General features: G+C 35.3%; 2 protein-coding genes across 6 annotated transcripts in view; one reads left to right on the top strand and one right to left on the bottom strand.

Annotated features, from left to right (window-relative positions):
• Window positions 1-25,740, top strand: part of LOC148948916 (ral GTPase-activating protein subunit beta) — a 258,402-nt gene that overhangs the window by 132,946 nt on the left and 99,716 nt on the right. For all 3 annotated transcript variants that reach the window (XM_089094831.1, XM_089094829.1, XM_089094830.1), the window contains exon 9: window positions 641-761. In XM_089094831.1, coding sequence (XP_088950957.1) covers window positions 641-761 — 121 coding nt within the window. The remainder of the gene's footprint in view (window positions 1-640; window positions 762-25,740) is intronic.
• On the bottom strand, window positions 9,727-24,218 carry LOC148948917 (uncharacterized). Of its 3 annotated transcripts, none has more exons than XM_089094833.1 (3): window positions 24,173-24,218; window positions 18,781-18,908; window positions 9,727-11,304 (listed from the first exon to the last, which is right to left on the bottom strand). In XM_089094833.1, the coding sequence occupies exon 3, from the start codon at window positions 11,299-11,301 to the stop codon at window positions 9,811-9,813; it is 1,491 nt and encodes a 496-aa protein (XP_088950959.1). In that variant the 5' UTR covers window positions 11,302-11,304; window positions 18,781-18,908; window positions 24,173-24,218; the 3' UTR covers window positions 9,727-9,810. The 3 variants fall into 3 exon arrangements, with proteins under 3 accessions (XP_088950959.1, XP_088950958.1, XP_088950960.1); XM_089094832.1 differs by having other exon boundaries at window positions 18,703-18,908; XM_089094834.1 differs by lacking the exon at window positions 18,781-18,908 and having other exon boundaries at window positions 24,173-24,198.

The following is a 25,740-nucleotide window of genomic DNA, read 5'->3' on the forward strand; positions in this document are numbered from 1 at the left end:
TACCAGTATATCCTCCCACTGAGGCTGGATTGAGGTGTTTAGGTTTCGCAGATCTGTCTGCTACGCTCGGTGAGTGGTGTTTGTGGGTCTGCCTCTATGGCATATACCCGATGGTTGTCAGTAGAGCGCTGCAATCGGTAGAGGCTAATTTGACAAAATAAATTATGAAATATACCTAAGCTTATTCTCTGTATTCAAGAATATAAGGAAACAAGTAAAAAAGTCTGGACATTTTTTGGTTAAATTGCTTATAAGATTTTTTGTTTTCTTTTCAAAAACTAACGTCAAATACAGAAGAACTATTCACAATTTTCACAAAATATTCACATTCATCACATGAGGTCTTGCACCAAATTTAGCCAAGAAATATGAAATTGTATTCTACTGATAAGTGTAGGAATTTAATTAAATTTTGGTGTTAGATTAATTTATGTTGTCACGTGCTTAAATATTTCCCTTAAAATAATGCTTTATATGAAAAAATTTCTTTACATGTTTCCTCTGTTGCTGAACATTAATACTTGAGACAAGGTTGTGCTTTTATATCAACTTTTTCGTTATATAGCCTATAATATTACGTTCAATCAGAATTATAAGCCCTTCACTAAAACTAGAATTTTATTTATTTCATTTTTAATAGAATACGGATCTACAGGGAACCTCAGAAGACCCGGATCGAGTAATGATAGAAGAGTATTTATGCAGACATCAGCTTCAGAATCTGATACTCCTGTGACACCACCTGGACTTGTCATAGAAAGGTAATATATATATATATATATATATATATATATATATATATATATATATATATATATATATATATATATATATATATATATATATATATATATATATTCAGTCTCTGTTGTCTAATATTAATAACTCAGGTGCCCGTCAATTAAAGTCCCCATTGTCCATCGGAGGATCAACAATATAGAGGAGATGTTACATTGTGTAAAGCTCAGAAAAATGCAATATCCTTTAGTAATTTTGTTTCTCAAATCTTTTTCCCCTTTTCTTCCAGGCGGCCTCTCATCTAAAAAAAAGCTAAATAGTTCTGAAACAGTATCAATACTTTTTTAATAATTTAAAAAGTGCTTGTATGATGAGCTATTAGAATTTAAAAGAACCGTGGGCTGCTTTTAATGCTTAAAACGAAAAGAATGTATATCATATTTTCAGAATTTTACAGGACTACAAAACTAGGCTTTGAGCTTTTTGTTTTTTTGTACAAAAAAACTTGAAAAAACACATCAAAAATGTGTTTATATTTATTTTTGTTACATTTTTACGTGTAAGAACCCCCCCCCCTGGATATGGCCTTGGTTGTCTTTCGGGGTGACTTTACTGTGACTTTAAGTCGTTAATGAAACTCTGAGAAAAATTAATAATTTTATTTTTAATAAAATTATTAATTATCATTAATTAATAATAATATAAAATATTAGTAATATTAATAGTAATTAATTAATAATTAATAAATTTAGAACTTCCGACCTTTTAGAACGAAATTTAGAACTCACTGCAGCGCAGTCAAGTTTATAAGAACCTGATTAAGTAAGGTCCTGTCAAATAGTCGTATTTATGACTAGCTAAAGAGCCTGCACTGTATACTCCTTGTGAGGACCAGAGGAAATTATTTGCTCCATTTCCTCAAACACATAATTCTATTCGCTGTCTCCCCCCCCCCCCTCCAAAAAAAGGCTTCTTAAAAGTTTAATTTTTTCCCACGGCCGTGACTATACAGGGTATTCTTACACAACATCATATTCGTCACCTTGTAATGAAACCTACCGAATGCAATTTGCATTCAGGAATCCTTGGAATTGAATCCTTCAGGAATTTAGGAATCCTTGCTTTGCCTTCAAGTTTCAGATCTTAAAAAAGAAAAAAATGGAAACATATTTTTGCTTTTGAAAATCGAGTACCTACTAAACGAAGTATTGAAAAATCTTTTCCTATGTATAGCAGGTCGTCCCGCCTATACAGTTAAGAATATCTATGTTCATTTAAATATATGTTCATTTAAGTTCGTTTAAATAAATGAACATATGAATATATGTTCATTTAAGAGTTACAAATCATTTTTTACCTTCCTTAAAAAAATAACTTTTTTCCCAACTTAATTTTTGTTATTTTTAAAATATTAGTCTGGATTTAAATCTGGAAACTAAAACCCTTTTTTTCAATATTATTCTGTTGGTCAAGCAGATCGTGGTAATGAACCTTAGGTAAGGAGCAACTCGATCCAAAAGTAACCGAAACTAAATAAAAAGGAATCTTGATAACCATTGATACATCAAAAGAATTGACTTTTTGAGCCGATTCCAAATATATAGAATTCATTAAGGTTAATGTTACCCAACAAAAGCTCCGAACTTGACAAAACTTGACTAATTTTTGAAAATGGGGAGAGACACCCTCAAAAGTCGAGTAATCTTAATGAAAATCACACCATTAAATTTAGAATATCTGAGAACCCTACTGTGGAGGCTTCCAGTTTCTATCCACAATTATTTGGAATTTTGTATTTTTTGCCAGAAGAAATATTACGGATGCGGTTTTTTTCTTTTTTTTTTCAAGGGGTTATCGTATCAAAGCAATGGTCATAGAAGATCGGGAGAGGGCTTAATCGAATGAAAATCAAAAGTTTTAGTGCCCTTTTTAAGTGACGAGGGTTCGGGGCATAAGGATTGACGGTTGAGGAAAGGATTGCCACTCTCATATACGGAATAATTTCTGTTCGTTTTAATTTTAATGTTGCTCCAGTTTAATGTTCTGTCAGTTAAAAAAAATTATTTAATTGTGAATCTAAAGAACAGCCTTCATTGGCTCTTTTGGTTCTTTTACAAGTAGCGTCGCTGATAAAAAGATATCCATCAACAGAATGATATTTTCTAAAATACATTATGAAATGCCATGTCATTTTGGGTATAACTTGATAAAAGAAAAAACGTTTTATTATTAAACTGTCATTTTGATTTTACTACAGAAATCACTACTTTTGATACCTTTAACAGGGAGATTATAAAACCAGCAGGTCTTAAAGACGCAGCCTTAAAAATGGCTGTAGGTTAATTACATTGCATCTGTTCCTGCAAATACAACCATTACAGTAGATACAATTATTACAGATGCCAAAGCTTTGTTGACGAAGTGTGTTTTGAATGGTTGCAAAATCTATTGAAGATGTAATAACAAAGGATCCGCATCAGAATTTAAATGAAACTTCCATCCTAGAACTTATGAAGTTCCACAACTCACAAAGAACCTTTTTCACAAAGAACCTAAACAAACAAACAACTCACAAAGGATCCGCATCAGAATTTAAATGAAACTTCCATCCTAGAACTTATGAAGTTCCACAACTCACAAAGAACCTTTTTCACAAAGAACCTAAACAAACAAACAACTCACAAAGGATCCGCATCAGAATTTAAATGAAACTTCCATCCTAGAACTTATGAAGTTCCACAACTCACAAAGAACCTAAACAAACAAACAACTCACAAAGGATCCGCATCAGAATTTAAATGAAACTTCCATCCTAGAACTTATGAAGTTCCACAACTCACAAAGAACCTTTTTTCATATATTATGGGACTTGAACTTCCTTGCAAGTTGGAAGCAGTGAACGGTGCAAAACTTCTCACCCTAATTGCGATTCAATGAAAAGGGCAGCAACCAAGACCTTATCAAGGATTTTGGTCTAGGGAGGAGGGGGAGTACAAAAACTTTACAAAACACAACAAAATTTATATGCATTTTTGTTTCTTTTTTACGAATCGGAAAAATATTTCAGGGGGTGGGGATCAAACTTGGTCCTCTCCCCCCTGGATGAGGCCCTGGCAACAACTTTCATTCCAGGTGGTAGCAGGGTTAAAAATGGTCTGATGCTCTTAAAGTACCTAGATATAAATGTATTAGATTGTTTGAGGGGTTAACATTTTAACCCCCGGGTGCATTAAATTACATACCTTGTAGAAAAGTCGTTGGTTTTTGGACACCCCTTTTCCCACGCAAACCTTGAAAAACGATATTACATCTTTGTATAAAATCCCAAACTGTAACTGTGCAGTATTTGAAGACAAAAGCGACACCTTTATGTAAAAAAAGTCGTATCATCCCAGGGTCATATTTAGGATTTGTTTTCGGGGGTGGGGGAGTGTTACAAAATGATTTTTTGGTAGGGGAGGGAGGTCTTACAAAAAACAACTTTAAAAAAACATCAAAATGTGTTTTATTCATTTTTGTTACGTTTTTTACTAGTCGGACAAACATTTATGGGGGGGGGTGGTCAAACCCGCTAAACCCCCCCCCCCCCCCCCTGGGTACAGCCTTGCACCATCCTTTTCTATCATTACAAGAGATTATGCATCAAATGTCAAATGAAAGTTCTACCGTAGAAATCCATGTCTCTTACTGATCCTGGCACTTTTTTATATGTTGTTTGATTTAGTTTTATTTTTTCTGAAGCTTGAACTAATGAAAGTCTGATAAATAGATGGGCTAACTTCCTTTGATGATGTTATTTAAATATAAAAAAAATAGTGTTGCTCAGTTTGTATATATATATATATATATATATATATATATATATATATATATATATATATATATATATATATATATATATATTGTTAGATTTTTCAAAAAAAAAGTTTTAGCTGAATCATAACCTACTTTGGTCCTTTGGTTTTGCGTCAGATGCACCGCGTATGGGTATCGACCCTGTTGTATCCATTGGTAATGTCGACGAAGTTTATGAATACATCATTTTGATTTCTCTGTTGTTCAAATCGGAATATTCACTATCTTTTCAATGAAGGCTATTAGATTCAAACTGCATTTGTGCAAAACTTGTTTTTTGGTGGGAATTTATTTTGATTGGGTCGAGGAAATTTATTTTTGGAATCATAATAGTCGAACACAATCCCGGACTCAAGAAAAAAAACTCAGAAAAGGTGAAGCTTATCAAACTAGGATCATTTCAGCCAAAAATAAATTTTACAAAAAAAAAACAAGAAGGGAAAAAAGTTTCCCCGAAAGAAGAGAAAAAAAAGTTCAACTTCAGTCTGAATTTTTCCTTAGAAGGGGAAAAAAGTCACACTTCAGTTCCCTAATTTCTCCAAAGAAGAGAAAAAAAATTACACTTCTGTTCTGAATATTCCTAAGAAGGGAAAAAAAAGTTAAACTTCTGTTGTGAATTCATCCAAAGAAGAGAAAAGGGACACTACAGTTCTGAATTTCGCCAAAGAAGAGAAAAAAAGTTTAACTTCTGTTCTGAATTTTTTCCAAAGGAGAGAAAAATGTTCAACTTCGGTTCTGTGTTTTTCCAAAGAAGAGGAAAAAGTTGCACTTCTGTTCTTAAATAGTAGTTTAGTTTATTTCACTTTATCTCTCTTTATCTCACTGCTGAATGTGAACAGAGAAACCGGTTTTAAACAGATCAAACTTCTTGAGTGTGGTCGGGACATTTAACAAATACCAAAAAAACAATCCCGGGGTATTTTTTCAGGGTCAAGACTGAGATTCAAAGGATGAATGGGAAAATCCCAAAGAGTTGCAGCTTCAAATGCAATGTTTTAGTTTGCTCGTATCCATCTTAGAACGCTTGTGTTCTAAGAACAGAACGTAGCAGAACGTAGCAGAACGTACAGAACGTAGCAAAAATAGTTTGTGTTAATTCCACGTAATTAGGTATATTGGTATATTGATAAAAGGTATATTGCGTAAAGGTATATTGCTCATAAAAAAACCGATGAAAATTTTAATCAATTTGGATCATTTCAGACTAGATTAGTATAGTATCTGCTATTCCATAATTTGGGATAGCCCTGAAGGAAGATCTCCAGGCGCTCTGAAAAACGGAGGAAGATTTGCTAGATGTTTTCCAGAGAAATTGCCTATAGATAGTTTTGGATACTCGACTGGCTGACCCTATTTCAAAATGTAGGCCTTTCAAAAAGTGTGGTTCAATCTTTCTTTCTATGGCTATAGTGTGATAATGTCATGCTATTCAAAATAATCTAAACCATTACAGTTTAAAATGTTACACAATAACGTAATAAACATTAAAGTCACAAATCCGTCGGTCGCTTAGTCTATGGGATTTTTCTCAATTTTCTCTCATAATTAGTAATTAAAAATCCTAGTTAGGGGGAAAGTTTTCCCCCTAGAACATGTACATCCTTTAATGAAACAGCTTACAGCTTTTGCAATTACTTTCAAATTGGGCTTAAAAGCTTCCTTTGCAGTATTAATTTCGCCTTTATGAGACTTGATGTTTCTTGCTTGTAGCGGCTTTGTTGAGAAATAAAACAGATTAAATGAATGTTTTAGATCTGGCTTAAGTTGTCTTCCTTACTTAAGATGCCAATTTTATTTTTTTCCAAATTGGATAGACTTGGTCTATGAGATGTTTTTTTGCTCTTAAAATAACTTTGCAGATTGCATTGTTAATCCAGTAAAACTACGAAAAAAAGGCCAAACCTTGGCATTTGAGCAACAAAAAATTTTTGGCACCAAAATGTTCTGAACAATTTGCTTAATAATATATTCAAAATCGGCCCAAAATCAACCGTGCAGAAATATCTCTTATTTTAGGGAAAAGAGGGAGAAATGAAAGGTGAAATGGGAAATCTTGAATTTAAGTTTCTGCAATATTTTCTGGATTAAAAGGTCGTTTCCTGTTAATTCGAGTCCAGGGAGATCAAAAATGATATCAAAATAGGAAATTCCATTGCTTAGTACCCCAATTCCACCCAAGCATGGTTAGAGGAGGGCGGGGTGAAAAATCAGAATTTTAATTCGTGCGGTATTTGGTGGATTGAAAGTTCGTTTCCTGTTAATTCAATCTGTGAAGACTGAAAATGTCATCAGAATTGAAAGAATTCTATCACTTAGTATTCCAAGTCCTCATTTTCTCAATTTTTTATTATTATATAATTATGATACCACAAATAGTGTTTTTACCCCTTCTGACCTCGTCTAGGGTGGAAATGGGGTGCTAAGTGGTAAAATTTTTAATTTTGATGTCATTTTCGGTCTCCTGGAACCAAATTAATAGAAAACGACCTTTACTCCTGAAAATCTTGCAGAAGTTCAAATTCGAGATCTCCCCTCTTTTTCCCCTCTTTTAAGTGGAAAAAAGGGTATTTCTGCATGGTTGATTTTGGATATGTTAATGAGGAAATTTTTCTGAATATTTTTGTGCAAAAAAATATTTGTGTTCCTCAAATACCGGCTCAAAACCGTAATTTTACTGGACTATGTCTAAAAGGGGCGCATAAGGCATATATCAAAGCTCAGTAAAGAGAGTACGGTATTCTATAACGGTAAATTTCTCATGTAACCACAAATTTCTAGTAGGTTGGATATATCAAGGCAAGTTTGCTATGTTTTAATTTTTCTGTGAGACTTAAGAATCATAGTTTTTAGTTATTTTTTAGGTGACTTGAAATTTTTGTTCGGGGGAAAATTTTCTCCTATCCTCACAAAAGAGTGTTGAGTATTAAGTTAGTGATAGCAGACTCCATAATGTTGTAGTTATGTTTGTTTTTTTTAACCCATTCCGGGGTTCAGTGTTAATTATCATTATTATTATTTTTCTTTTTGTGGATTTGTTTTATTACACCTCCTCCATATCATGCTGTGCCATTTGGAGGGGATTTGTTTATGTCAATTTTTTTGTGAATAACTGATATTAAATTAAATAAAATAAAACGATATATTTTATCATTTTCATGAAAAAGAAAGTTTTTTATTTTCTATTTCTTTGTTGTTTTTTTTCTTTTGTTTGGTTTTCAATGTCTGTTCTTTGGCTGGTCAATTTATGATAGACAACAGACAGCAATATTTGTTTTTATTTATTAGGGACCAATATGAATTCTTTCGGAATTCAAAATCTTTAGTTTACTTCCTCCTTGGGCCCCTTGCCTCGGAGCATTTGAAAGTTGTTTTTAACCGCCTATCTTGGACTTGTCTTAAAGTAATGTTAAACCCTGTGCTCTTGAGGAAAAACTATTAAGTTTGATGATATTTAAAAATTTGTTATGTTCATTAGCATATGCACTTGGAGAAGCTTCGTTTTCGATTGTTATTAGATTGACCGATTGTTTTCTAACAATTTTTTTTTATAATTCTATAATAGTGTAGAATTATAATAGTATAGAATAGTATAGTGTAGTATTTGTACTAGTATACAAGTATAATTGTATAGTAGTATAATTCTGAACGCACTCATCCTTCAACAAACTATAACTTCATATTTTGTCTCCATAACTTCATATTAACGGATTCCAGAAAAATGATATTATTACAACAGAAACAACTAAGATAATCCAACAACTACTACCATAGTTAAACCTAGAGATCTAACTCCGTATTCATACCAGATCAATTGCTGGTATGCATGGTATGGTATGCTGGTATGGTATGGTATGTATGGTATGCTGGTATGCATACCATACAAGCATACCAGTGTGGCTGTATACTTCTACTTCAACAGGAACCAAAATTGAGGCTATTCTAGAAATATAGGAGAAGGGAAGGGGAGCTACATTGAAAAGCATACATTTGAATCATAGAAATGTATTTTCCTAATTAATTTCGTGGCAAAAAATTGGAGTTCATATTGAAACGTCGTATTAAGAGCTATTTTTGTGAACTTTTCATGGAAGTAGGTCATTTTTTGAAACGAAGTCTAAGGAAAAAACCACAGCTGCCCTTCCCTGATTGAATGGCATACATTTAAATCAAAGCTTACGCTTTCGATATTTTAGTATAATTTGTATTGGGTGTGTTCAATTCTGTTCGACGACTAATGGTATAATGCATTATTTGTCAAAGTTGGTTTGAGTCGACGCTAGATGTGTTGGTATTATAAAATTTAGAATAAGCTTAAAATCAAGGAATAAGCTTACTTTCTAAAACTTAAATTCAATCATCTGAATTCAGATACCTAAATTCAAAATTCCTAAAACACGCAAATCAGACCACCTGAATATTCAGTCAAGGTAGGCGATCTTTTTCTTCTAACTTTCCAAGTGGCAGTTCTTGATTAAATAAAAAACAAGTTTTTCTTTCTATTGACAGTAAAGAGCAACATTTAAACAACTTAGATGATTAGAAACTATTCTGTGTATGAGGTGACTGCTCCTCCCCTCTCAACCCCCCGCTCTTTACGCTAAAGGTTGACCATTTTCCCTCAGTGCATCAACAACGAATGCTCAAACACTCAAAGACAAGGGCAGTTGGAATGTGATAAAAGGCATTTTACATAAACCCTTGAGAATGGAAGGGCTTATTGATGCACATTTGCTTTAAACCATAATCTGTTCTGAAAGGCAAAATACTTCGAAATGGAAAATTATATTTGTTGCACTCAAAAATGATTTTGGTAAAAGACTAGTAAAACATTGGCATACAGAGTGGGGGTTGGAAGGGGGACAGTCCCCTCATATGCAGAATGTTTTCATTTCGTTTCAAGTTTTAATCTAGCTCTTAACTTTCATTTGAAAAGACGTGTTTTTTATTTGACTTTAATAAAAGGCCAACTATTACAAACTGTATTTTTGGTAGAGTTAGGTGGGTGGTAGTCAGTATTGCTACAAAAGAACCCATTTCAGATTTTTTCCCTTTTTTTTAATCCAACTGAAACGTCTTTAGACAACATAATACTGCAGTGTCTCTAAAATTAACTACTTTGAGGTCAAAAAGGTATCAAGGTCATTTATTAAAATAAGCTAATAAGCTAATTAAAATAATGGCAAATGAGTCTTTTAAAAATGAACATGTCACAAAATATTACTCTGGGAAAAATTTTATCCCAAAGCTCCCTTCATGCTCTTTGATGATGCTTTCAAATTGCCGAATGTAATTATCATAAACTGAGTCACGGTTACGAGTGTCATGATAACCGGGTATGGTGACTTCAAAAGTTGCAATTCTCAGTGATTTGGATAAGCAGAGTCGACGGATCATTTGCTTTATTTTATTGACATCTAACCCAGAACAGTCCAAAGCTAAGGAATAGAGAGAAGAGCAACTTTGAAGAGATGCTGCTAATTGTGCAACTTTGTCTTGAGCAATCTTAACATGCAAAGCTTCAATACCAACAATTTGGGATTGAAATGCTGCAATAAATCCACTTAAATCAACCTCTTCCTCTTTAAAATTCTCACTGATATCAAGTGCCAGTATTGTCTTTGAATGTAAGGACTCCGTTAGGTAGACTAGGTCACTCGCAGAAAGTTTACAGTGACATAACCGTAAAAGAGTCAGACCACGTTGGATATTGGATAGCAAATCTTTCAAGCAGCTGGATAAGCGATTCCAGGATAAATCTAAAATTTGTAAGTGAGGTAGATCAGCAATCCATTGAGAGAGTAAACGGACAGATGCTGGACAACTTACAAAATTTATCTTGCAAACGCTGAAACTAACAGCTACAAGGTTCAGATATCTTTCAGACTTGAGTACTGTTACCATTTTCACCAAACTGGCATTACGTAAAGTGTATTTGAATTGTATGCTCTGTAACTTATTTGTTGTGATGGCTGCTATTCTTTTCAGGTCAATTTCTATAGCTTTAAGAGCTTCTGTATTTCGCTCTTTATCAAAATAGTACTTCCGACTCTCTGCAAATGGAGGTATATAATGACCTAGATGAATTTTGAGCTTGCTTTCTGGGTTATCCGCGAGCATACAAAAAAGCTTCATGTCATCAAAAGTATCTGCCAAATACGCTGAAAGATCAAAGAAAATTTGCCGAGTTGCACCTTTGTAGTTTGACTGCACGTTGGCTATCGGTGTAAGAAATTTGTCCATGCCCCCAAGGGTTAAAACCACCCCTCTTATGTCTAAAATTCGCACTAAACATTCTTCGCCACTTAAAATGAGATGTAAGAAAGTGTGTAGAAGATTTTCTGCAAACATCTGACGTCTGTATGGACTAAAACACTGGAAATTGTGATCAGACAGAATATTATAAAGAGACAGAAATTGAAAAGGCCAGTGTTTCAGTAGGCTTTCAATAGGATAGTCCTTGACGAGTGCCGCTCGTATTAGCTGGTTATATGTGCAGAATGGTAGGTTTAAAGAGGAAGTATGTTCTAACTGTGCTAAGACGTTTAGGGCCTTATTTTCGAGACTTAAAACTTTACTTTTCGAATAAGTTTCACATGTCAAGCAGCCCTTGCTCCATTGTCGAATATATAATACCCAAAGACTTCCATAAAGAAAAAATTCCTCAAACCAGACCACTTTCGCTTGCTGCCATAGTCTGTTTTCTTCCATATTCTGAAACAAAAAGGAGTAATTTTAAAAGCAAATATTTATGGAATAATGATCACCAGTTACAACAAAAATATATAATTATTATTATCCGTCTATTTTTATTTGTATATTTCTGCCTTTTTTAAGTATTGGTGCTTCTTTTCAAACCTCGATAACTTCTGCCTAATATCTTATAATTAGTTTACCATTCATTATTGACTTAATAAATTTGTCTTCTGAACTCTTTATATCTGCCTGTAGTTAGTGTCTTCAACTATGAAGACACTAACGTCCTCGCCACTTTTTATTTGTTGATATTCTGTTATGAAGACGACATTTGAATTTTAGTGGCACTATCCTGCGAATCAGCAAGGTTTTTACATCGCTGCAATTCGATTGTGCAAAGCTTGGAAGCTTGGGCTTGAATTTACTGCTGAAAAATTCGGATTTGTATTCTTCAACTGTTACCAATTTGACCAGGTGAAATCCTCTTGGGAGTAGCACGATCAAGCCAGTTGATCGTGTAGCTTACCTCGGTATTGCTATTGGCTCCTCAGTAAAGCAGACATTACAACACCTACTAGCTCATGTCAAACGTTGAACTGGTCTCTTATGCGTCCTTTGTCACGAATAAGCTACGTTTCAGTTGCCTTATTTGTTTGTAACTTTTCAACTATGTTGCTCCACTATATTATTTATATAAAGCTCCGTTTCGGAAAATTCTCACAAATGTTTATAAATCGAAACCTCGTTCAGTTCGTTTCCGCTTTCTAAAACATCTTCGTCTTCTCCCCCCATGGACCTACAATTCCTATTTTGTTAGGAAACTTAGTGTTTTCGACCCAATTAATTTTGAAGGAAAGCAAGTTTCTGTATATTATATTTTAAGTTGAACCATTCCTGGTCTGCTGCATAGGTCCAGTAACCATGATTGCATTAGTAGCTTCAACCGTGAAGAGCGAACCTCGGCCACAGTATAAGTAATATACAGTAGCGAAGTGCCTCTTTAAACATGACACACATTTCATAGCGCGTAATTAGGCAAGTTGACGGATCGTTAGAGCAATACGTCAACATAGGTATATACGTCAGAGTTGTAGTTTCAGTTTCTACTTGGTTTTCCATCGGAAACATTTGTCATTGTACGGGCGCGAAGGCGGGATCTCGAAGCTTGTGTGGTTTTAGATCTGTGTCAAAAATTTTCAATAAAGAGTATAGGACTTTTCGCTGCTGTATATTACCGTTACTGTGACCACAACTCATAGTAAGCGAACATTTAAAAATTGGTTTTCTAAGAAACAATGTTGTGAGAAACATTTTTTGATGAGCTCCAAATCTTAAAAACTATCTATTATTCAGATAAACAGGAGAATGTTCTTTTTTTATTATTGAAAAATAATAATTGAGAATTAACAAAAAGAAATTGAAACTCCTTGAGAATGGTATCAAATCGAAATATAAAGTATGCAATTTAAATTGCATTGTCGAAAAGTCTAAGTTATAAAAACCTCGCCTGCGTATGCACCTGTCCCAAGCCAGGATAAAGAGGGAGGGTTGGGATGTGGGCTTGCGATCCACACCCAGGAACTCAAGAGCCCGCCCTCAGGGAAAATCCTAACTGAAACTGAAACATCAAGTTTGAGCCTTAGATTTTTGAACCCCCTTTTGATGACGAGCTCTGTATGCCCATGGACAAGATTTGTGAATGCGAAACAACACCTCAAATTTGATTTCTGGAACGTCCACACAATGTCTCAAGACTCCAAGACTGAACAAGTGCTAAGAGCACTGGAAGATTACCACCTTGACCTTCTGGCTCTTTCAGAAGTTCGATGGCTAGGATCTGGATCAAATAAACTGGATGGAGATGTGACCATTATATACTGGAGATGTGACCATTATATACAGTGGATCGCAGCAAAAGCGTGAATACGGAGTAGCCCTCATGATGACAAAACAGACTTCCCAAACTCTACTACAGTGGACACCGGTGTCACCTAGAATCTTAAAAGCCCGTTTTATCGGCGCACATGCGAAACTGTCAGTAGTAATATGCTAAGCACCCACCAATGACGCCACCGACGAATCAAAAGACGAATTTTACAGAGCTCTCAACTCCGTGGCAAACGACATACCACGGCATGACATGGCATGTTTTTTAGGAGACTTTAACGCGAAAGTAGGTAACGACCGATCGTTTTCCTCTGAGGTTCTCGGAGAGCATGGCCTGGGCCAGCGAAACGAAAACGGAGAACTACTTATCGACTTCGCGCTCCTTAACGACCTAGTAATCGGAGGTACCCTATTTTCTCATCGGGATGTACACAAATATTGTTGGATATCTCCAGATGGCCGTACCCAAAATCGGATTGACCCCTTTATTCGGGGCAGGAAGTGAAAATCAAGCCTATCTGATGTAATTAGATTTAGAAGATTTGACGTTGGCTTAGATCATCATCTAATGGCAGCAAAAACTCGCCTTAAATTGAAAAAAAATAGAAACATAAAAAAAACTCCCTTAAACCCAGTCTTTGATTTGGAGAAACTGAGGTCGAGAGAAATCAACCAAGCCTTTAAACTAGAGATGTGGAATAGATTTGAAGCCTTGTCTTTACTAGATGCTGCTGATAGCAATCAATACTGGGAAAGCATAAAGTTGTGCTTTCACGATGCCACAAAAGCCACCATTAGGTACCGCAAGAGCCTAAAAGATCAGTGGCTATCTGACCAAACATGGGAACTTATTGATACAAGGAAAAAAGTAAAAGCATCCCTTATCCAAAGACAAACCCCCGACCAACAGATCCTCAGAAACGATGAATACAGAGCCGCGGATAAAGAGGTAAAGAAGAGTGCCAGAAAAGACCAGAGAAACCTGCTGGAGCGAAAAGCAGCGCAGGCAGAAGAGGTGGCGGAGAGAGGTGATTCAAGAACCGTCTATAAAATCACTAATGAGATTATTGGAAAGAAATGCTCTATTCAAGATGGACCAATAGCAGACCCCTCGGGTATCCTGATAGCACAGCAGTCTGACATAAACGAAGGTTGGGTCAGTTACTTCGAGAAGCTGTTGAATAGACCTCCACCAGAGGATCCCCCAGAGATCCCAGCAGCAATACTATTTTCCTTATATATGAGTACGTATCCACTGTCATCAACTTAAATTATAGCAGCAGAAAAGAAGCTGAAAAATGGTAAGTCGCCTGGTGAAGACAGGATATCGGCGAAAATAATCAAAGTGACTCCTGTGACCTGCCTCAAGTTCTGGACAGCGCTGTTCGCAATAATCTGGACGACCGCCAAAGTACCTCCGGATTGAAAACACAGCATGCTTGTGAGGATCTTTAAGAAAGGCGATACGTCCTTCCCAGGCAACTGGCGAGGAATCTGCATGCTTTCCATACCTAGCAAATTGCTGACGCACATTTTACTGCAGAGAATCAGCTCGCAGCTCGACAGACACCTTCGCGACGAGCAAAATGGATTCAGACCGAACCGTTCATGTGCAGACTTGATATTCACCCTACGGCTACTAACGGAAGAAAGCAGAGAATGGCGCTCCAAAATCTATATGATATTCATCGATTTTGAGAAGGCATTTGACTCAGTAGACCGCCAAAGTCTGTGGAAGATCCTACTGCATTACGGAATCCCTGAAAAGAAAGTTTCACTGATTGTTGCGTTTTATGAAGATAGCGAGTGCTGTGTAAAGACACCAGATGGCCAAACCCGTTTCTTCCGCATTATGTCAGGAGTTAAGCAAGGTTGCGTCTTGTCACCGCTACTTTTCGTAATTGTTATTGAGTACATACTGCGAAGTTCAAGCACAGACGGAATCCAGCTGAATCCAGAAACACGCCTCAGTGATGTAGACTTCGCTGACGACATCGCCGTCCTAGAATCATGCAAGCAAAGACTCCAAGAACTCCTTGACAAAGTGAGGGAGAGAGGCGGCCATGTCGGCCTAAAAATAAATAATGAGAAAACAAATTCCATGGCTACCACAGATTCACCCTTGAGCATCACTTGCAGAGACCAACACATAGAGCAAGTTGTCCATTTCAAATACTTGGGAAGCATAACAGAAAGTACCGGGTTGACCACAAAAGAAGTGCTGACAAGAATCAGCCAAGCCAATGGGGCCTTCAATAGATTACGGAAAGTGTGGCGGTCCCAAAGCTTCTCTATACGGCTAAAGTTACGACTCTTCAATAGCAACGTTATGCCAGTGCTGCTTTACGCTGCCGAAACCTGGCACCTGAACCAGGAACAAGAGAGAAGAATACTTGCTTTCGAAAACACATGTCTCAGAAGAATTCTCAACATCCGTTGGCAGCAGAGAATAACAAACCAATCCATCCGTGACAAGACTGGCCAGCCTATGACACATATCATAAGAGTCCGCCGATGGAGATACCTTGCCCATTTACTACGTATGGACAATCTCCGACTACCAAATGCAGCGCTTCATTGGCAGCCATCTGGTCCACGCCGCAGGGGCAGACCCAGAAACACCCTGCGTCGAACGTACCAGACAGATCTCCTTAACCTGCACACATCAATCCAACCTCAGTGGGAGGACATGCTTGCAGCAGCAAACCGGTGGGAAGATTGGCGGCTCCTTCTTGATGCCCTGGGTGCCTCTGGAGGCACAGGTGGATCTAAGGTAAGGTATGAATTTACAATCTCTCATTTTGAACAGAAAGGACAGCAATCAAATTTTTGTATGAGTTGCATTTATGGTCTCCTTTTTTTCCTTTTCTTTTAGGGGGTGATCGGATCAAACCAGTGGTCAAATTGAAAAGAAAGGTCTCAATTGAAAGGAAATTACAATTTCTGGTGCCCATTTCTAAAGAATATAAGAAATTATGCTACACAAAAGTGCCGTTTTTTACCATCTCGTGCTACCAAGCATAAATTTAGCCCAAAGAATTTCGAGAGGTCGTGGAAAGCAAGTTCTAAGATAGTTAGTCAATTGTTTAGGGTCTAAAGCCCTTTGCAGTAGGCACCAGTTCACAATCTTAAAAATATAGGACAATCGCATTTTACCAGGGGTAATAACTTATGGGTACCCGGCTGACTGACCGTATTTCAAACAATATGCTGTACGAAAAAGTGTTGTTGAATAACGCTCTCTAGGGATATAATGAAAGAAAGGTTGAGGTGGCTAGGGCACGTTGTGCGAATGAAGGATGACAGGTTGCCGAAGGTTGTTCTTTTCGGCCAACCGTCTAGGGCTAAACGGAAAGCAGGTCGTCCTCGTCGGGGGTGGGAGGACGTCATAAAGAAAGATTTAAAGGAAATGGGAACTTTGTGGGAGGGTGTAAAAATGAAAGCTCTTAATAGATTGGGATGGAGGAGGAGCGTGCGTATCTGTGTTGGCCTCAGGTGACTTGGTGCTGCGGTGAGTTTTTAGTAGTAGTAGTTATAATAACTGTCATGTCTGCTCTTTTTCTTTTGCCAATGCTGATTTTACTGAATTAAAGTTTGTACCCAACCATGAGAGGAAATTCATTCTCATAGAATGGAAATTGAAATATTTGGCGCCTTTTCTACGTCATGAAAGAGACAGCGCCAATACAAAGTGCCATTTTCTGCCATAGCGTGACAATTTCGGCTGAGCAGGGTTGTAGTGCCAATGATTGAAAAATTCGGAGACGGCCAATCAACTGAAAACTATTTAAAATCTGTATGTAAAATCCGATTTTAGTTTGATCTCCCGCCCCCTCGGAAATTTCCCTGCCGTGAAAAATACCCCCTCCCCTCCTTTTATACGGATCCCTCCCGTAGACAATTATCTCTCGAAAAACTCTCAGTGTGTAAAACTGAGCAGCCATAGGGAAAGTATAACAAATAAGAATAATGAAGAAAAGAAAGGATTTTGGAATATTATTATTATTATTTATTTCTAACCCACACTGTACAGAGGTACAATACGTGGAGTATCAGGAGGAAAAACACATAAAATGCAACACAAATCAATATAGAAATCAAAGATTACACATAATAATTTAAAAGAAACTAAAACAAAAAAGAAATAACATGAAAGGAGGGGGAAAAGAGGAAGAGAGAAAAAAACTTACAACTTGCAGAGTCTAATAAGCAGTAATATGCAGAAATATGGACACAAGCTGTCATTATTATTATCATTACTTGATTTTTACTCACTCTTTACAATACTAAAAAATGTATAATGACCAAACAGAGAAAAACAACTAAAAAAATAAAAGAAAAAAAAACTTACGACTGAAAAAACCTGATAAGGTGATGGTGCGGAGAAAAACGGATACAAGCAGTATTTGAAAGTTTTCTGTGTAGTGCTTCCAGTTTTTTAGTAATATTAGGAACGAGAAATATTAGGAATATTCTACCCTATACTCCAAACTATGGGTAGAATATATGGTGTAGAATATCCTATAGTATTTATTTGTATATTCTTATTTCTTATTTTAGGGTTTTTTGGGGGTTGGATTGAGTTATCATAGTATAGTGCGGTAAAGGTTAAAAAAGAATAATTTGGGAATATAAAATAAGTCACAACTTTGGAAGGGGTACCCTAAGATAGAGTTGAACAGGAATACAAAGCTAAGTCCAAGAAATACTAGTAATTATTTCCTTCAGACTTGCTTTGATATCTGTAATATATGATAACAGTTAATCCCTTACAATCGAGAACGTGTCCTATAGGTAGATATCGGAAAGTCTTCACCTCCAAAGTGCATTTAAAGGGCGTTTTTATTTATTATTTATTCTAAATAACATCCAGTCAAACATGTCAGAACCAATCAAATTTAAAAATTGACAGAATTCTTCGTTATCTTTAATCTTTAATTTAAATCTTTATCTTACTATTTTATGAAAACTCAACCCCCAACCTCGCAAAAACGCTTTAATCTTCATTTAAATCTTTATCTTACTATTTTATGAAAACTCAACCCCCAACGTCGCAAAAACACGAAAAAAAGAATTCAAAGAAATCAAAATATAAAAATAAATACTAAAATTGACCTTCGAATTGACTCCTCGATTTTACATGTAAGGGATACTTTCCGGGGAGTGCATTGGAAATTTTCTGGGGGTGGGGGGATTCCCTGGAGGGGTATTCAGCCGGAGACCATAAAATCCATACCCAAATAGAAAAAAGAGCAATTTTTTATATTCTTGACATTGATAGTCTACTTGAACAGTTGTTCACACGCACTGCTCGACGAAAAAGGAAAAATCCTGGAATCCCATTACCGGAAATGAAACGATCAGTATCATGGTTTTATACCTTTGTGTGTAATTTTTTTTTCTATTTATAAACGGTTTTGCCCTGAAGGATGGTCTGTACCAAGCGATGACTATAAGTTCGCATAGAGAACAACCGAATATCTATCAGATTTTGTTTATGTTCACTTGAAATTAGAAACGTAGACATACCTCATTGCGCTCAAGGACAAGCGTCATGTTCTATGATGCTTAATCCAAAAGTACCCACTGGAAAAGTAAAATGATCACCTTTGGCAGAGAAGGTTTAATTAAATGACGAAGTTGCAGCTTCCTGTGTCTTTGCAGCTATGCAAGTTGAGATTTGTAGAACTGTGTTTTTTGAAGGTTATGCTTTTGGCTGCTTTCTTTTAAAAGACCTACAATAAAAACAAATAGTTGACAATCCCCATCGACATAGCGGAAACAAGCCCAAACCCCTCTGAATTATTTTTTCTCTAATGATTTCTCTGTTACCTGCTGTAACAGCCAAGAAACTAAATACGGAAACTAAATTTTGATAAGTTCGTGTCAGCAAAAATGTATTGAGTGTCCTGACTCTTCATATTTTAAAAGCTGAAAAGCGTAAGCACTGGAGATGAACAAACTTCCCTTGAACATATCATAGGGCTTAGCTCAGCCAATACTATTGCTATAAAATAAAATCCCTTCGATGTGTTTCTTTGGTATATTCCTGTCAATAAGAGGGTTGTCGTTACACAGGCGAAACGACTATTAAGAAGTACCACGCCCTTAGTAAATTTCAACAATTTGCAAGCTATATTTTTAGATTCCACCCAAGACTAGGTAGCTTGTGATCAGAGCAGCTGCTGGGAGGATGCTTTAAGGAGAGGATACTTTAACTGCTTTTTACGTGGTTTTGATAGTCGTAGTTCCATACTTTACATCTTCAAGAGTGTGTAAACCATTTCCGGATCTTCAATTGTTCACTACGCAATCTCAATAGTGATAGCTATTACAGCCACATGTGTGAGTAAGCCTAGTAAGCAGATCAATAAAGGATTGATGCATATTAACGTGCAGTCATTTTACTTGCCACGAGGCAAGGTCATAGGTCAAAGCTAGTGAAAGCTATTACAGCCACATGTTTGAGTAAGCCTAGTAACCAGATCAATAAAGGATTGATGCATATTAACGTGCAGTCATTTTACTTGCCACGAGGCAAGGTCATAGGTCATAGCTAGTGATAGCTATTACAGCCACATGTTTGAGTAAGCCTAGTAACCAGATCAATAAAGGATTGATGCATATTAACGTGCAGTCATTTTACTTGCCACGAGGCAAGGTCATAGGTCATAGCTAGTGATATCTATTACAGACACATGTTTGAGTAAGCCTAGTAAGCAGATCAATAAAGGATTGATGCATATTAACGTGCAGTCATTTTACTTGCCACGAGGCAAGGTCATAGGTCATAGCTAGTGATAGCTATTACAGCCACATGTTTGAGTAAGCCTAGTAACCAGATCAATAAAGGATTGATGCATATTAACGTGCAGTCATTTTACTTGCCACGAGGCAAGGTCATAGGTCATAGCTAGTGATAGCTATTACAGCCACATGTTTGAGTAAGCCTAGTAACCAGATCAATAAAGGATTGATGCATATTAACGTGCAGTCATTTTACTTGCCACGAGGCAAGGTCATAGGTCATAGCTAGTGATAGCTATTACAGCCACATGTTTGAGTAAGCCTAGTAACCAGATCAATAAAGGATTGATGCATATTAACGTGCAGTCATTTTACTTGCCACGAGGCAAGGTCATAGGTCATAGCTAGTGATAGCTATTACAGCCACATGTTTGAGTAAGCCTAGTAACCAGATCAATAAAGGATTGATGCATATTAACGTGCAGTCATTTTACTTGCCACGAGGCAAGGTCATAGGTCATAGCTAGTGATAGCTATTACAGCCACATGTGTGAGTAAGCCTAGTAACCAGATCAATAAAGGATTGATGCATATTAACGTGCAGTCATTTTACTTGCCACGAGGTAAAATACGTTTGGTAAATTTCTGAAAATTGAAAAGATTAATTTGAAAAAAAGATTCACCATACAGAATAAACAAAGTAGCTTTTCATCTGAGCAGCTTCTAAGAAAATGTAGAACGAAAGGAATACTTCAAGTGCTAACCGCATAGTTTTAATAGTTGTCATCCAACATCTACATCTTCATTTGTGTGACATCTTCAAAGACTGACCGGGGGTACGAAGTAAGTAGTTACCAGTTGGTAGTAAGTAGGCTAAGTAGTAGTAGGTTACCATGAGTAGGAACTCATTTTGCGCGTTTAAGACCATTACTAAATTTCATGAATTCACGAGACTGATGCGGAAAAGATTACCAGGTTTGGAAAAGCGACGTAGCTTTTGATCAAAACAGATATTCAGTGAATGCTGAAAGAATGGGATACTTCCAAGTAGGATGATCCATTTGATGATTCAAGGGATTCTAGTAATTTTCTATAGTTGATGATCCATCAAACCTCAGCTTAAAGCAGACTGTGAAGGTCTCGTAAGCGTGTACGATATACAAAAGATTACCTGGTTTGGAAAAGCGAAGGTGCTTTTGATGGAAACAGATATTTAGTGAATGCTGAAAGAACGGGATATTTCCAAGTAGGATGATCCATTTGATGATTCAAGAGATGCTAATTATTTTGTTTAGTTGGTGATCCACCAAACTTCAGCTTAAAGCAAACTGTGAAGGTCTCGACAGCGTGTACGATGTACAAAGATTACCTAGTTTGGAAAAGCGGAGGGGCTTTTGGTGAAAACAGCAGTTCAAAGAAGGAGGGGACACTTTAAGTAGGATGATTTGTTTGATGATTCACGAAATGCTACGTATTTTCTATACTGGAAGATCCACCAAACCTCAGCTTAAAGTAGACTGTGAAAGTCCCAGCAACGACCCCGATGTGCAAGTTTGGAAAACCAGTAACTTTTGATTAAAAGAGCTCATCAAAGAATGCTGAAAGAACGGGACACTTCAAGTAGAATGATCTGTTTCATGATTCATGCGATGCTATGTGTTTTCTTTCGTTGATGATACATAAACCTCAGCTTGAAACAGATTGTAGACGTCCCAGTATGTAAAGGCAACTTCATTCTCGATTTAATATGTGCCAATCTATAAATTTTTTACCATCCTGTCTTCAGTCTGCCTATCTCCCTATCTGCCTATCATCCTGTCTTTAACTTGTTCCTATCTCATGGTGCTTAAGTTAAGCAATCCTTTATAATTGTATAAATCATTTATGATTTCATCCGACCCATGAATAACTGATTTAGGACTCTACAGTTTTGGCTCTTGGAGAACCCATTGAAAATTAATCTTCTGTGTATTAGGCAATGAATATTGACCACAAGGCTTTATCACTCCAAGATTTTTTTAAGGACTGATTGTGGATTTCCAGAGAAAAACATCAAAAAGTGTTCCATTAACCTTATGTTAATGAAGCTTTTAAAAAAATTGTAAGAAGAAATATAGAACTTTCAAGCAAGGCTGTATTGCAGAGGCTGATAGTCAAAGTAAGTTACTGAGGGAAAAAAAGAAGAGAAAACCAGCTTCTGTTATTTATAACAAAAAAGTCAAAGATCTATATACTAATAAGCCCAAGTCATGGTACAGGAAAATTATATAGACACGCGAAGCAACTCTTGTGAAATTAATTCTCCCTTGATCCCTGGTTTTATTGCCAACGATTTGATACAACACTTTCGGCTATAGTAGGCGAGATCATAATAGCACATTTTCCAAGAAACTGGCTTGTGAAGAAAATGTTCCAATGACGGCTGACTCAGAAATAGTAACTGTTGTTTAAGTATAATGAATAATAAATTTTAGTGATTGAAAAAAGATGAAAGTTTCAATCAAGATCCTTTATCCGTATAAAAGATACTCTAATAAAATTGCCATCGTTGGAAATTCTATACTGGAAAGTAGCTCATATTTTTGCATGGGTAGCCCTAATGTCTCTCTTTTATTCTGTTTATTTTTCTAAGGGTCATTGTATCGACCCACTGGCCATAGAATGTTGGGTGAGGGCTCGTTCTAACCATTGTAATATCAATTGTGATTTTTAGATGACAAAAAGATCGCTCCATTGTAAATTGCCATTTTCTACCATTTTGTTTCACAAACCAAGAAGTTTAAAAAATAATATTTATTGTTGTAAAAAAAGGAAAAGATCTTGGCAACGTTCTAGCTGTTTTAAGCCAGGTGCGCACGTACAAATTTTTAAAAGCGGGGTAAGTGTAAATTTAAATAAGAATAGAAAAAAAATTTAAATATCTTGTAATTAAAAATAAGGAACTTTGAAACCCGTTGCAGTCAGGAAATTTAGAGAGGTTGACATGGTCCCAAAAGGTCGCTTGCGTAATTTATCGTATTTTAATTGAAATTTCACGGACAAATTTGTGGCACAAACCAAGGAAAAGAAAGGGGTTTAAGCTGCTGCGGCTTCCAGGACTTGAGACATAGAAAAATAATGTTTTGTGTAATATATATATATATATATATATATATATATATATATATATATATATATATATATATATATATATATATATATATATATATATATATATATATATATATATATATATATATATATATATATATATATATATATATATATATATATATATATATATATATATATATATATATATATATATATATATATATATATATATATATATATATATATATATATATATATAGTATATATATATATACATATATATATATATATATATATATATATATATATATATAATATATATATATATATATATATATATATATATATATATATATATATATATATATATATATATATATATATATATATATATATATATATATATATATATATATATATGTATTTCCAGTCCTGGAAGTTTGTTTATAATGTGGGTTATTCTTATTTATTTGTTTATATTTTTTTTCTTTTTCGTGTGTTTAGTTGTTGTGTTTTTTTTAACATTTTTTGTTTTTTAGTCTTTTCGTTTTTTTCGTTTAGAAAGGCTTCCGGACGTGGGTCCGAAATATTTGGAATATTTTTTTAATCAAAGTGTTGTTTTTTTATTTTTTCACTGCTTTGTTGGAATTAAAACCCGTTTTATCTTGCTTAATGTTTCGTAAATGGAAAAGCTTCCATTTAATATTTCGTAAATGGAATTTTTGTTTCACTGCTTTGTTGAAATTAAAACCCGTTTTATCTTGCTTAATATTTCGTAAATGGAAAAGCAGCGTGGTCTAAGAAATGATTTCTTTGTTATTGTTTTTCAACGAACCCTGGCAAGCTTAATTTTAATTTTCTCCATTTTTTGTATTTTTATTTATAATAAATAAATTTAGTACCATTATTATATTTTACTACCATTATTTTATTTATGTATTTATTTAAAATATTGTTTAAACTTCATTTAGTTCTCCCTTCGTCCCTAAAAATTCCCGTGTATTTTAGTTTATTAGAAAGCATTAAATCAAGTCCAACGAATCCTGACACTAATTAACCGAATTGGCGTGTTAATAAACAACTATCCATCATTACTATAAATTAAAGGCATAACCTATTATTAATAATTTCACACACAAATATATAAAACCATCATTACCTTTTGTTAACTGAGAGCAATAGAACCCAAACCATATAAAGGCAACTAGCTGACTAACCTTGCTTTGAATGAAAGAGCAAATATATCATTAGTTGGAATGACGATTTCACTTATAATATAATCACCCTCTTAACCAGCTTCATATTAAATCACCAGTGTACGACTCATCTGTGGGCCAATAATTTATTCAAAAGAGTATATAGAATAACGTAAAATAAATTGATCTTAATAAGGATTTTTTTTTTTTTTTTTTTTTTTTTTTTTTTTTTTTTTTTAGAAGGACTGCGTTATCTTAATCTGAAATTTAAAGCGTTGAGTAATAAAAAAAAGATTTTTTTAGAGTATTTCTGCCGCGGATAGGAAATAAAGACTGATAAATTTTTTCTGCTAAACTCGTTTTTTTATTTGTTAGCTCGTCAGACTCATTAGTTAGACTCAGCAGGTTTATTCAAAAAATAAAATATGTTTGCTTCAAAATTTTTTTCTTCATTGCCTGTAATTTGAATTAGAGGCCAATGGGAAAATTTTGACACAAAATGTATGTTTTTTAATTAGCAAAGCTAATTTGAACGCAAAGAATCTAATTGTTTTAGGAAGCTTTTTCTTTCTCTCCTGTAACTTTAATTAGTATTGTGATCGTTTTTGTTGATGTTTTGATTAATGAGAAACATACTGTACGCTATGTATATTGTATAAATTACGCCTGATTGTTTTCATTTTGATTTTCTGTTTTGAAGTTGTGGTTGTTGAAAAGCATTCTTCGAACTACAAACTGTTCAAACAGTTCGTGGTAACGGACTGTAAGTAAGGAGCAATGTGGCTCAATAGTAATCGAAACTCTAAAAAACGAAATTTTGATATCAATAGATAAAGCAAAAGAACCGGCTTAGTATGTTGATTCCAAATATATAAGTTTCATAAAGTTTTAGTCTTACCCATCAAAAGCTACGCGCCTGAGAAAATTTGCCTGATTTTCCAAAAAAGAGGGAAACACCCCTTAAAAGTCAAGGAATCACACCATCAGATTCAGCGTATACGAGAACCCTAATGTAGAAGTTTCAAACTTCCATCTGCAAAAATGTGGAGTTTTTCACGGATGCGTGTTTATTTGTTGTTGGTTTTTTTTTTCTAGGGGTGATCGTATCGAACCAATAGTCCTAGAATACCGATAAAGGCATTATTCGAACGGAAATTAAAAGTTCTAGTGCCCTTTTTGACCAAAAAGATTGCAGGGCAACTGGGCCCCCTCCCACCTACTTTTTGGCCTAAAAGTTCACCGGTCAAAACTCAAAACACCGGTTAACAAATATGGCCATTTTGTTCGGCATGATTGAAAAGCCCAGTAACTATGTCTTTGAGGATAACACAGCCCCTGGGGAAAGGTTTGTAAGTCAGGAAATTTGTCCATTGTCTGCGTATACTATTTTTTATTATGAAGTATATAGACATTTTTCGAAGGGAGAGGAAGAATTTCCTGCTGGGGGGATTTTCTACGGGCATAATTTTGCTTGGTGAGGGAAGTTCCCGGTGCGCTTACTTTCCAAGGGAGATTTTACATTAGGGGAATC

Source organism: Artemia sp. Qi Xiang Cuo, chromosome 9, assembly GCF_049724085.1.
Source record: "Artemia sp. Qi Xiang Cuo chromosome 9, ASM4972408v1, whole genome shotgun sequence".
NCBI classification, from domain to species: domain Eukaryota; kingdom Metazoa; phylum Arthropoda; class Branchiopoda; order Anostraca; family Artemiidae; genus Artemia; species Artemia sp. Qi Xiang Cuo.